The 12,521-nt window shown below is 36.8% G+C and overlaps 1 protein-coding gene across 1 annotated transcript in view; it reads right to left on the minus strand.

The window, feature by feature from the left end:
• Positions 1-12,521, minus strand: part of DNAH6 (dynein axonemal heavy chain 6) — a 283,738-nt gene that overhangs the window by 149,262 nt on the left and 121,955 nt on the right. Inside the window, exons 34-37 of the mRNA XM_027555566.1 lie at positions 7,892-8,447; positions 6,839-6,961; positions 1,012-1,194; positions 246-389 (exon numbers count right to left, since the gene is read on the minus strand). Coding sequence (XP_027411367.1) covers positions 246-389; positions 1,012-1,194; positions 6,839-6,961; positions 7,892-8,447 — 1,006 coding nt within the window. The remainder of the gene's footprint in view (positions 1-245; positions 390-1,011; positions 1,195-6,838; positions 6,962-7,891; positions 8,448-12,521) is intronic.

Consider the following 12,521-nt stretch of genomic DNA (forward strand, 5'->3'; position numbering starts at 1 on the left):
TCTTAATAGTAGGGAGTTTTTATTCACTTTTACACCTTACATTCTTCATATGGCCTGGAAAGAATTCTTAAAAAATTTTAATACAATAAATTATCTATTGCTAGTTTAAGAAAGTGAATAATTAAAAAACCTTTCAAATGAAGAATTTATATTTATACTAGAACTAAAGCTTTGAAAGTTTTAGTCTTGAAATTTAATTTTAATGATTCAGAGTTATGTTAAAATTAAATTTATTTGGCTCTTACCCTGGCATCAGGATTATCATCAAATTGTGTTCTAATAAATGTATCAAAAGAATCCCAGTGATTTTCAGTTAGATTTCCACCTAAAGACCATAAGTAACAGAATACAAAAGTCTGACACAGAACAGTGTTCAATTTTGTTTGCTCCTGAAAGAACAAAGAGAAAAACTTTTAATATTTAGTGTTAGCATAAAAGAATCCTAATTTGCAAAGTCTAAAGACTGTTTTCTCTTGCTTAGGCTTATGTATTTTTATTTTATTTTTTTAATATAAATTTATTTATTTTAATTGGAGGTTAAATACTTTACAATATTGTATTGGTTTTGCCATACATGTATTTTTAAAAGGGCACAGTGCATGTTTCTTATATTTCATTCAATAGTGCACCAAGTGATGTTTTATAGTGGCATACATTTAATACTCTGATGAGAAAATGAATGGCAAGAAGCATGGAAAACAAAAGCTCAAGGGTGTCTTTCAACTATTATAACTATGTCTATGCTTGTAGGAAGTTATTTAAGTAGACACACACTGGGAATATGTTACAGACTCTAAGGAAATTTAAACATTGAGTAGAGGAGTAAACTATAGTGTAAAATTCCTTCCAATTTGAGATTCTACAAATCTATTCACATTCATTAGTCCCCTAAAAAATTAACTTGAAAATCAAATAACTGCATGACATAAAGTTTGGAATTGTTTATTTGCAAAGAATCTATATGATAATCACATTTTCCTAGCTTTACAGCAGTAAGAAAACTCTTCCTACCATTGTCAAATGAGCTCCATCTTTCTCAAGTATTAAAGACTCCAATAAGCAACAGAGTGTAGTAACTTTGCTGATGTCCACTTGTGGAATTGCTTGGTGGCATTTTTTATTGATAAAATTTAAACCATCATCAACATAACGCTGGAAAAGATTCAATATATATTCTTGAGTTTCTTCACTTAGCTGAAAATCAAACAAATGATATTTTAGCAAGACCAGATAAAATACATAATTAAGTGTAAAAGTAGTTGGTTCAAACTTGTATACTACATTATATCCTGTGACTTTTAGACTATAGGATGTAAGCATCACATGATATGAAACAAGTTACATTAAAAAAAAAGACATTCTATGGGAAGATTCTGGGTCACTGATAAGTGATCTTGATCTGGTAGTTGGTATATAGGTATTTTGGGTCCAGAAGATCCCCTGGAGGAGGGCATGGCAACCAGCTCCAGTATTCTTACTTGGAGAATCCCATGGACAGAGGAGCTTGGCAGGCTATAGTCCATAGGGTTACAAAGAATCAGAGACAACTGAAGCTACTGAGTGCACGCACACGCGCACACGCACACATGCGCACACGCACACACACACACAGGTATTTATTTTATGATCATTTGTTAAACTGGCAACAAGTATTTCATAGTCTTCTATACTGATGATTATCTTCCATAATTAAGAACAATGAAAAAAGTATAAAAAGAAGCATTTTAAATATTTATTCAAGGTAAAGGACCAAAGATTTAAAAAAGAATGTTGTCCCCTCACCACTTTTATTAACATAGTACTGAAAGTCTTAGCTAACATGATAGGACAATAAAAGGGGAAAAAAGTATACAGATTGAGAAGAAAGAAAAAAGCTGTCTTTACAATTATCCATACAAAAAAATCCCAAAGAATTGAAACAAAACTCCTGAAACTAGTAAGTAGTTATGAGAGTTGGACTGTGAAGAAGGCTGAGTGCCGAAGAATTGATGCTTTTGAACTGTGGTGTTGGAGAAGACTCTTGAGAGTCCCTTGAACTGCAAGGAGATCCAGCCAGTCCATTCTAAAGGAGATCAGCCCTGGGATTTCTTTGGAAGGAATGATGCTAAAGCTGAAACTCCAGTACTTTGGCCACCTCATGCGAAGAGTTGACTCATTGGAAAAGACTCTGATGCTGGGAGGGATTGGGGGCAGGAGGAGAAGGGGACGACAGAGGATGAGATGGCTGGATGGCATCACTGACTCGATGGACATGAGTCTGAGTGAACTCCGGGAGTTGGTGATGGACAGGGAGGCCTGGCGTGCTGCGATTCATGGGGTTGCAAAGAGTCGGACACGACTGAGCGACTGATCTGATCTGATAGTAAAGTTGTAGGATACAAGGTAAATATACAAAAATCAATTGCTTTTTTATGTATCAACAATGAATAATTAGAATTTGAAACTGAAAATACAAAATCATTTAATTAGTATAAAAAATATAAGATAGGCATATTTTAAACAAAATATTTCCAAGAGGAAATGTGAGGAAAACAACACAATTCTGATGAAAGAAAACAAAGAACATCTAAGTAAATGGAGAGACTGTGCATGGATATAAAGACTCAATATTGTGAAGATGTTAGTTATTACCAACTTGATCTATAGAGCTGATGCAATCTGAATCAAAATCCCAGTAATTTACTTTGGGGAGAGCAACATTTATAAGGAGAGGGAAAAGGCCCAGAATAGTGAACACAATATTGTAGAACAAAGTAGAACTGACACTACCTGACAAGACTTACTGTAAAGCTACAGTAACTGACAGTGTGATGTTGGCAAAAAAATTAGACAAATAGGTTAATGGTGTTAGAGCCCATAAAAAGGCTCATACAAATACAGCAACCTGATCTTTCACAAAGGAACAAAAGCAATCCAGTGGAGAAGGGATGGTGTTTTCAACAACGGTGCTGGAATTCAGCATCTGCATGCCAAAGAGAGACAGAGAGAGAGAATCCAGACATTGATACTATGGCTTTCAGAAAAAGTAACTCCAAATGGATCATAAACCTACACGTAAAATGCATAACCATCAACTCATAGAAGGTAACAGAGGAAAATATTTATTTAGGTGATTTTCAATTTGGAAATAAGTTTTAAGATACAACACCAAAAGCACAAACCATGCAAGACAAGTTAGACCATTGAAATTAAAAATGTGTGCGCTGTGAAAGGTATTATTTGAAAAAAATGAAAAGAAAGGCAGACTTGGAGAAAATACTTGCAAAATACATATAAAGAACCTGTATCCAAAATATATAAAGAACTTCCAAAACTCAGTAACAAGGAAACATACAACCCAAAAATAATGGGCAAAAGATGTGGACACCTCATCAAAGAAGATATATAGGTGGCAAATAAACATATGAAAAAACACTCAACATCTTATATAAGAAAACTACTCACTGAAAGCAAAATGAGCTACAAATACATATGAGTTGTGTTAGTTGCTCAGTTGTGTCTGGCTCTTTGTGACCCCAAGGACTGTACCCCACCAGGCTCCTCTGTCCATGGGATTGTCCAGGCAAGAATACTGGAGTGGATTGCCATTACCTTCATATTAGAATGGCTAATATCTAAAACACTGCACCACTACATGCTGGTGAGGATGTGGAGTAACAAAGAAGTTCTTTGGAATGCATAATGGTACAGCCACTTTGGAAGACAGATCGGCAGTTTCTTCACAGTTTCACCAAATGATTGAGAAATCACAGTCCTAGGTATTTATCCACATGAGCTGAAATCTTATGTCAACACAAAAACATATACGAATGTTTATGTGAGCTTTATTAGTAATTGCCAAAACTTGGAAACTTTGAGATGTCTTTCAGTAGGTGAGTGGATAAACTTGGTAAGTGATAAACTTCAGCATACAATAACACTGAATTCTATTCAGTACTAAAAAATGAGCTATCAAGCCACAGAAAGACATGGAGGAACTGTAAATATATATTACTAAGTGAAAGAAGTTAATCTGGAAAAGCTGCAGACCATATAATTCCAACTATATGATGTTCTGGAAAAGGCTAAACTATGGAGACAGGGGAATCAGTAATGTCAGGGGTTGGGAGAGGGTGTGGATGGACAAACAGGGAGAGCACAGATTTCTTGGGCAGTGAAACTATTCTGCATGATACATGATATATTCATTTATCAAAATTCATAAAACTGCACAATACAGGGTGAATCATAATGTAAGCCATGGACTTTAGTTCATAAGAATGTATCCATATTGGTTCATCAATTTTAACAAATGTACCCACATAAATGTGCTTAGTCATTCAGTCTTGTCTGACTCTTTGCAACCCTATGGACTATAGTCCACCAGGCTCCTCTGTCCATGGAATCCTCCAGGCAAAAATACTGGAGTAGGTAGGCATTCCCTTCTCCAGGGGATCTTCCTGACTCAGGGATCAAACCGGTGTCTGCTGGCAGATTCTTTTCCATCTGAGCCACCAGGGAAGCCCACCTACACCAAAGAAAAATGCTAATAAAAGTGGGAACTATGTTTGGAGGAGAGAAAGCATATGCTAACTCTCTGTACTTTCTGTTAAATTTTTCTATAAACCTAAAAGTGTTCTGAATAATAAAATCTATTTAAAAAGTAAATTCAGAAAGGTTTAACATCCTATGGCAGGACATGATGGTCTCAATTCTGAGAATTACTTTCTTTAACAAGGTTTTCTGTTCATTTGCTGTACACCTGAAACAAATTTTGTAAATCACAATATTGTGAATCAACTATACTTCATTAAAAATTTCAAAAAAATTAAGGTACTCTAAAATGGTATAGATGAACTTATTTGCAAAGCAGAAATAGAGACACAAACATAGAGAACAAACATACGGATTCTAAGGTTGGGAGAGGGTATAGGATGGATTGGGAGACTGGGATTGACATGTACACATCAGTATGTATAAAATAGATAACTAATGAGAATAGACTGTATAGCACATGGAACTCTACTCAGTGCTCTATAGTGAGCTAAATGGAAAGGAAATTCAAGTGAGAAGGGATATATGTATATGAGTGGCTAATTCACTTTGCTATATAGCAGAAACTTTGTAAAGCACCTATACTTCAACAAAAAATGTCAATTGTACCTCAATAAAGGTGTTTTTAAAGAAGCTGATTACAGGGGAAAAAGTAAGGTGCCCTGAGGGTAGGTCACAATATTCTTAAAATGTTGATGCCTAAGAGTGAGGAAAACAATCATTCTCTGACTCATCTTTGGAGGGGAGAGGCAGAAAGATGGCTTTCTCAGAATGGCAATTGAGATGAGATGGTGAAAAACATTTAAAAAGATTGCTTATTAAGTTAAGTGGAGTGGGCTGTCATTTCCTTCTCCAGGGGATCTTCTCAACCCAGGGATCAAACTGGAGTCTCTTGCATCTCCTGCATTGGCAGGCAGATTCTTTACCACTGAGCCACCTGGGAAGCCCTTGTTAAGTTAAGGTAAAGAGAAATCTTATTTTAGAATGGAGAGGATATAGAAGATAATATGGAACTGCATTGTTCTGAATAATAATATAAAAGTTTTTCTTCACTTTGGATGGAATCCTACCTCTAAGGTTAGAATGCGTCTTAGATAAGGGGCCTAAGATCAAGTCAAAGCTATGGTTTTTTCAGCAGTCGTGTATGGATGTGAGATTGGGCCATAAAGAGAACTGAGCATCAAAGAATTGATGCTTTTGAACTGTGGTGCTGGAAGGCTCTTGAGCGTCTCTTGGATAGTGAGATCAAACCAGTGAATCCTAAAGGAAATCAACCCTGAATATTCACTGGAAGGACTGGTGCCGAAGCTGAAGCTCCAATAATTTGGCCACCTGATGTGAAGAGCTGACTGATTGGATAAGACCCTGATGCTGGGAAAGATGAGGGCAAGAGGAGAAGAGGGCGACAGAGGATGAGATGGTTGGATGGCATCACAGACTCAATGGACATTAGTTTGAGCAAACTCTGGGAGACAACGGACAGGAAGGCTGGCGTGTTGCAGTTCATGGGGTCGCAAAGAGTCGGACATGGCTTAGCGACTGAACAACAGTAACAACAAGGCTGAATGGGAAACCAAACTGGTTTTTTCTTCCTTCTGGCTCTCAGAGGCATTGTTGTTGTGTAGTTGCTAAGTCCTGTCCGACTCTTTTGTTCCCCCATGGACTGTAGCCTGCCAGGCTCCTCTGTTCATGGGATTTCCCAGGCAAGAATACTGGAGGGGGTTGTCATTTCCTTCTAGATGGAATCTTCTTGACTCAGGGATCAAACCAGAGTCTCTTGTATATCCTGCATTGGCAGGTGGATTCTTTACCACTGAGCCACGAGGGAAGCCCCTCAGCGGCATTAGGGTTTCTAAAATCTAAAAACAAAGACCTGGCCTGGATTTAAGTATTCTTTTCCTTTCTTGTGCTTCCCCCTCATTAACTCAAGCCTTCTGCAGAGTCTTTTTTTTTTTTATTTTAAATGCCCTTCCTTGTTCTACCTGTGTTTGGGGAAACTAAAGGAAGTGTTTCTGTTTGTATTTGAGAGAACCCAGTTGAGGGTAGAAGAGGAACAAGGCAGGGTAGGCAGAAACCAGACTGACTAGGTGGGCTGGTGGGCTGAGGTCATAAATAATGAAGACAGCTATGGGGAGTATACAACCTCCTTGGAGAATCCCAAGAATTCAAGGGAGAGGGCCAGATACCAACACTGGGATTCCCTTTATCAAGCACAGTGAGGTCTTAATCAGTTGCTATCTGGGCTCTTGAGAGAAGGGTGAGCCCTGACAGATGGAAAGGGTGGGGAGTGTCCAGTTGCACTTACTTTTTTAGAAACACTCTGCATCCAGGTTTTAACATAAGGCATCCACTTCAGCTCTTCAGGATCCACAAATACCATTCCACATCTACTGACTGTTGCAGGAGAGGCAACCTTTAGATCTTGCACCTAAAATTTTAAAAAGTTGAACAAGAAATGGCTAACATGATACTTCCTTGTCCCTTCCAGTTCAATGCTAATAAATCATGCATTTAAAGTTTAAGGTAACACACTGTTAGGTTTTGCATGCAAGAGAGTGGGCGAGCTATAAGTGATTTAAAATGGAGAAGGAAAGTTAAATGAGGCATAAGGAGAAATATACATAAATATATGTAAGTATAGAAGGATACTGGAGAAGGAGATGGCAACCCACTCCAGTATCAGTATTCTTGCCTGGAGAATCCCATGGACAGAGAAGCCTGGTGGGCTACAGTCCATGAGGTGGCACAGAGTTGGAAAACGACTGAAATGAAGGATGCTGTCAAATTCTTATGGGAAGGTGTACATAGTTATTCCCTTCTTTTTCCTTCTTACCTTTTTTATTCTTATATCCAATGCATAGCCTAGTACCTAGGACACAGTAGGTATTCAATTAATGTTTGGTGAATGAACACAGCAGGGGTGGTATCTTCTGTAATATTTTGTAAAGTGTATTTGACTGGCATTCCTTTTCCAATCCCATTACCAAATAGTCATACCACAGAGGGATGACTTATTCTTCTTAAGTGGAACAATTATTTTTAACTTGGAAAGCATTTCAAATCATGTAAAGACACTAATATATATAACTACCTTTAAAGGGAAAGAAACAAGTACTGGTGAACACAGAATTTATTTTATTTCCCATTTATAGAGAGATAGGAACATTTGAGAGACTCTGGTTGTCAGAATGGAAAATCTATTATAAAAGGAAAATTTGATAAATATTTAGTGTATAAATGAAACACCATGGTAGGTCTTACAGATAATCAAAGATACATCACTAAGAGAAAAAAAAATTAATGATGTTATGCCAATCTAACAAATGATTTCACTCCACAGTAAGGAATATATATTTACCTCAAAAAGCATGTGGATTTGAGGTGTGAGTTTAATCCTCTCACTGTTAGCCAAGCAAAGCATCTTGTTATCATCCAGCACCGTATTCATATTTTCAATCCAAAGAGCATCTACTGGCCCATCACTGATGATCCATTTATGGTCTTCTGAAGTATCATTCACAGCCGCTCGGACACTTAGTGCCATTAAACCATCTTTCCATTCCAAGGTTATGTTATTAACTTCACCATACAATTCACCCATTGTAATTGATTTAGGATTAAGAACATATGTTTTAACTGGTTGGTAAAAGGGATTGTCTACACCAAGTTTTTGCAAATTCCCTAAAGTTTCTGCTAGTACTTGGTAAACTGTGGTCTTGCCACCTCCTGTTGGCCCAACTAACATCACACCATGCCTTACTAGCATCGTTTCATAGAACTGTATCACTTTTTTAACCATACATGCTTCAGGCTGAAGATTCTTTTTCTTCATGACATCTATAATTGTTGACTGCAATATACCATAATCATGTTCTGGAATTTGGACTCCAGGAAAAAGGTCAGATATGATTCCACTGGAAAAATAATAAGATAAAATAAATTAGGAATCACTGGCCATTGATATCCACCCATGTTACAATTAATTTTTTAAACATTACCAAGGTTCTTATTTTTCTCATTATCTTTTCTTCTAAACACACAGTGCTATATTATCTTATGTGTGGTACCAGAATCTATCATTTCTCTGATTTGTGTATGATTTTTCTTGTTCCTTGTACAGTGGACCAATGTTCTTAAGCATATTGGGAGCTTTTTGAGATAGAGAATATTTCTTACATTTTTGTGTTATACACAGTACATGGCATAGTATCAAACATACAGGCAATGATTTTTTCAGTTTGTTTTAAAAATTATATTTATAGCTCAACTTTTCCCAAAAAGCACTTATGTGTGCTTATAATGGTATAAAAATATTTAGAAAAAAAAGATGGAAATAGAAAACTAGTACTATGTGAAAAAGGAAGTAAAGGAAAAAATGGACTATTTCTATGGGAAACCAAATGGCTGTACGGGTGAAAAAGAAGTGAAACTCTTAAACACACAAAAACATTTGAGAAGCAGTAAAGAATTTAATATAAAATGACAAGAAAAGTACAAGATGGGGGAGATCAAGATGATGGAGTAGGATGTTGAGCTCACTTCCTTCTACGAATACATCAAAAAAACATCTACATGTGAAGCAACTCTCATGAAAACAAACTGGAGACTTGCAAAAAGACTCGATTATAAAGAAAGATTCACAAAGAGTTGGGTAGGAAGGGAAGAGAAAGAAGCAATCAGGTTGGTATCTGTGCCTGTTGGAGGGGACACAGAAGAGGAGGGGGCTTACATGGGCTTGGAGATCCTCCCTGGAGAGTGAGGCGTTTGAACCACATTGGGCACCGCCATCCTAGGAGCAGATACTGGGAAGACAAGCCTCTTAGCTGATTTGAAAGCCAGTGAAACTAACAGCAGAGCTGTAAGAAATCTATATCCCACTTGTGAGGAGTGGTTGTTTATTCCAAGAACAAGAGAGAGGAAACAGAATGAAACTGCCTGAGGCTCTGGCTGTCTCCCACAATCCTCATCCTCGACTATGTGCCCCAACTCACAATGAGCACCTGCCACAGAACTGCCTGCTCTAGCACAGCTTCCCAGTAGGGTGAAAAGTGCTACTTCTAAGGAGAGTGCACAGTTAGGGGGAAGGAGCAGGCTTGGATCCAGCACTGAATCTGAGTAGGGCGAGAATGGCTATTACTGGAGCTCTTGGAGGCAGTGGGTTGGGAGTGTTCTGGAGCTCTGATGTGCTGGGACTACCCCAGTGCTTGCCCAAGCCTGCACTTGGTACCCAGTCTGGCCCCTCTTTCTCCATCACTGCTCCTCTAGAGTAAAGGTACCGATGCTGGGAGAGGTAGATCACACACTTGGAAGAGAACCAGCTCAGACCCAACCCTCAGGGCTTCTGCTCCAGTATCTTGGGACCTGCCCCTGCTCCAAGAGGGCAGCGTTGACCACTGAGAACAGGACAAGCCATGGCTCACATCTGACTCTGGCTCTAGCCAAAGAGAAAATTACAGGTCAATATCTCTGATACTATACGTGCAAAAATTCTCAACAATGATACACCAAAGATCAAGTTGAATTTATTCCAGGGGTGCAAGAATGGTTCAATATTTGCAATTCAATCAATATGATACACCACATTCACAAAAGGAAAAATAAAAATCACATGATCATCTCAACAGTCACAGAAAAAGAAATTAACAAAATACAAAATCCATTCATGATAGAAACTCTCAAGAAATGTTACATAGAAGGAATAGAATTCAGCATAATGAATGCCACTTATGACAAACCCAAAGCTAACATTATACCCAGTGACAAAAAGCTGAAAACTTTCCCTTTAAAATCAGACCAAGATAAGTATGCCCACTCCTGTCACTTTTATTCTACATAGTATTGGACATCCTTGTCACAGCAATCAGATATGAAAAAGAAATAAAGAGAATCCAGATTAGAAAGGAAGAAGTAAAACTGTCACTTTTTGCAGATGACATCATATTATACATAGAAAATCCTAAAGACATCACAAAAAAATCTACTAGAACTCATCAACGAATTTGGTAAGGTTGCAGGATACAAAATTAACATACAGAAACATGTTGCATTTCTATACACTAACAACAACCTATCAGAAATAGAATATGGATTCTATAGAAATTCTATAGAAATAGAATTATGAAAACAGTCTCATTTACAGTCACATGAAAAAGCATAAAATATCTAGGGACAAACTTGCCTACAAAGGTAAAAGACCTATACTCAGAAAACTCTAAGAAACAGAGGAAAGAAACTGAAGAAGACACAAACAGATGGAAAGATACACTGTGTTCATGAACTGGAAGAATCAATATTGTCAAAATGATCATCTACCCTATAGATTCAGTGCAATCTCTCTCAGAACACTAATGGCAATTTTTCACAGAAATAGAACAAGTAGTTTTAAAATTTGTATGGAAATCTAAAAGACTCCAAATAGCCAAAAATAATCTTGATAAAGAAGAAAAAAGCTGGACTTATCACCCTCCTTGACTTCCAACTATGCTAAAAAATGATAGTAATCAAAACAGTATGGTACTGGCCCAAAAACAAACTCATAAATCAGTGAAACAGAATAGAGAACTCAAAAATAAACCCATGCACTTATGGTCAGTTAATCTAAGACAAAGGAGGCAAGAATATATAAGGGAGAAAAGATAGTCTCTTCAATAAGCGGTGCAGGGAAAACTGGGCAGTTGCAGGGAAAACTGGGCAGTTGCATGTAAAACAATAAAATTAGAACATTTTCTCACATCATATAAAAGTAAACTAAAAATGGATTAAAGACATAAATGTGAGACTAGAAACCATTAAAATCTGAGAAGAAAACATAGGCAGAATATTCTTTGACACAAATTGTAGCAACATTTTTTTGGAATTGGTCTCCCAATGCAAAGGAAACTAAAGCAAAATTAAACAAATGGGACCTACTTAAATTTAAAAGTTTTTCACAGCAAAGGAAACCACTGACAAAATGAAAGGATAACTTACTGAATGAGAGAATATTTGCAAATTATGAGGGGTTAATACTCAAAATATATAAATAAATAGCTCATACAACTCAATATCAAAAACAAACAAACCCAATTAAAAAATGGGCATTAGACCTGAACAGACATTTTTCCAAAGAAATACAGATGACCAACAGCTTCATGAAAAGATGATCAACATCACTAATTCTCAGAGAATGAAACTCTAAGCCACAATGAGATACCACCTCACACCTGTCAGAAGGGCTATCAATGAAAAGACCACAAATAACAAATGTTGGTGAGGATATGGAGGAAAGGGAACCCTGTAAACTTTTGGTGGGAATGTAAACTGGTGCAGCTGCTATGGAAGACAGTATGGAGGGTCCTTAAAAACTAAAAATATAACTACCATATTATCCAGTAATTCCACTCTTGGATATATATTTGAAGAAAAGGAAAACACTAATTTGAAAAGATATATGCAGCCTAATATTTATAGTCACATTATCAAGAATTATTACAATAACCAAGGTATGGAAGCAACCAAAGAGTCAACCAACAGATAGATGGATAAAGGAGATTTTGTATGTATGGAATGTATGTTGGAATATTATCCAGCCATAAAAAATGAAATTTTGCCATTTGAAAAAATATGGGTGGACCTGGAGGGTATTATGCTTAGTGAAATAAGTCAGACAGAGAAAGACAAATAATCTGTTATTACTTATATGTGGAATCTAAAAAAATAAAACAACCTAGTAAATATAGCAAAAGAAATAGACTCACAGATACAGAGAACAAACTAGTGGTTACCAGTGGTGAGAGGAAGTGGCAGGGGCAAGATAGGGGTAGTGGGTGAAGAAGTACAAGCTACTATGTATAAAATAAAGAAGCTAAAGAATATATTTTTCAGCACACAGAGTATAGCCAATATTTTATAATAACTTCAAATGAAGTATAATCTATGAAATATTCAATCACTATGCTATACACCTGAAATTAATACAATATTGTAAATCAATTATACTTCAATAAAAA

The sequence above is a fragment of the Bos indicus x Bos taurus genome, chromosome 11 (assembly GCF_003369695.1).
Source record: "Bos indicus x Bos taurus breed Angus x Brahman F1 hybrid chromosome 11, Bos_hybrid_MaternalHap_v2.0, whole genome shotgun sequence".
Classification (NCBI taxonomy): domain Eukaryota; kingdom Metazoa; phylum Chordata; class Mammalia; order Artiodactyla; family Bovidae; genus Bos; species Bos indicus x Bos taurus.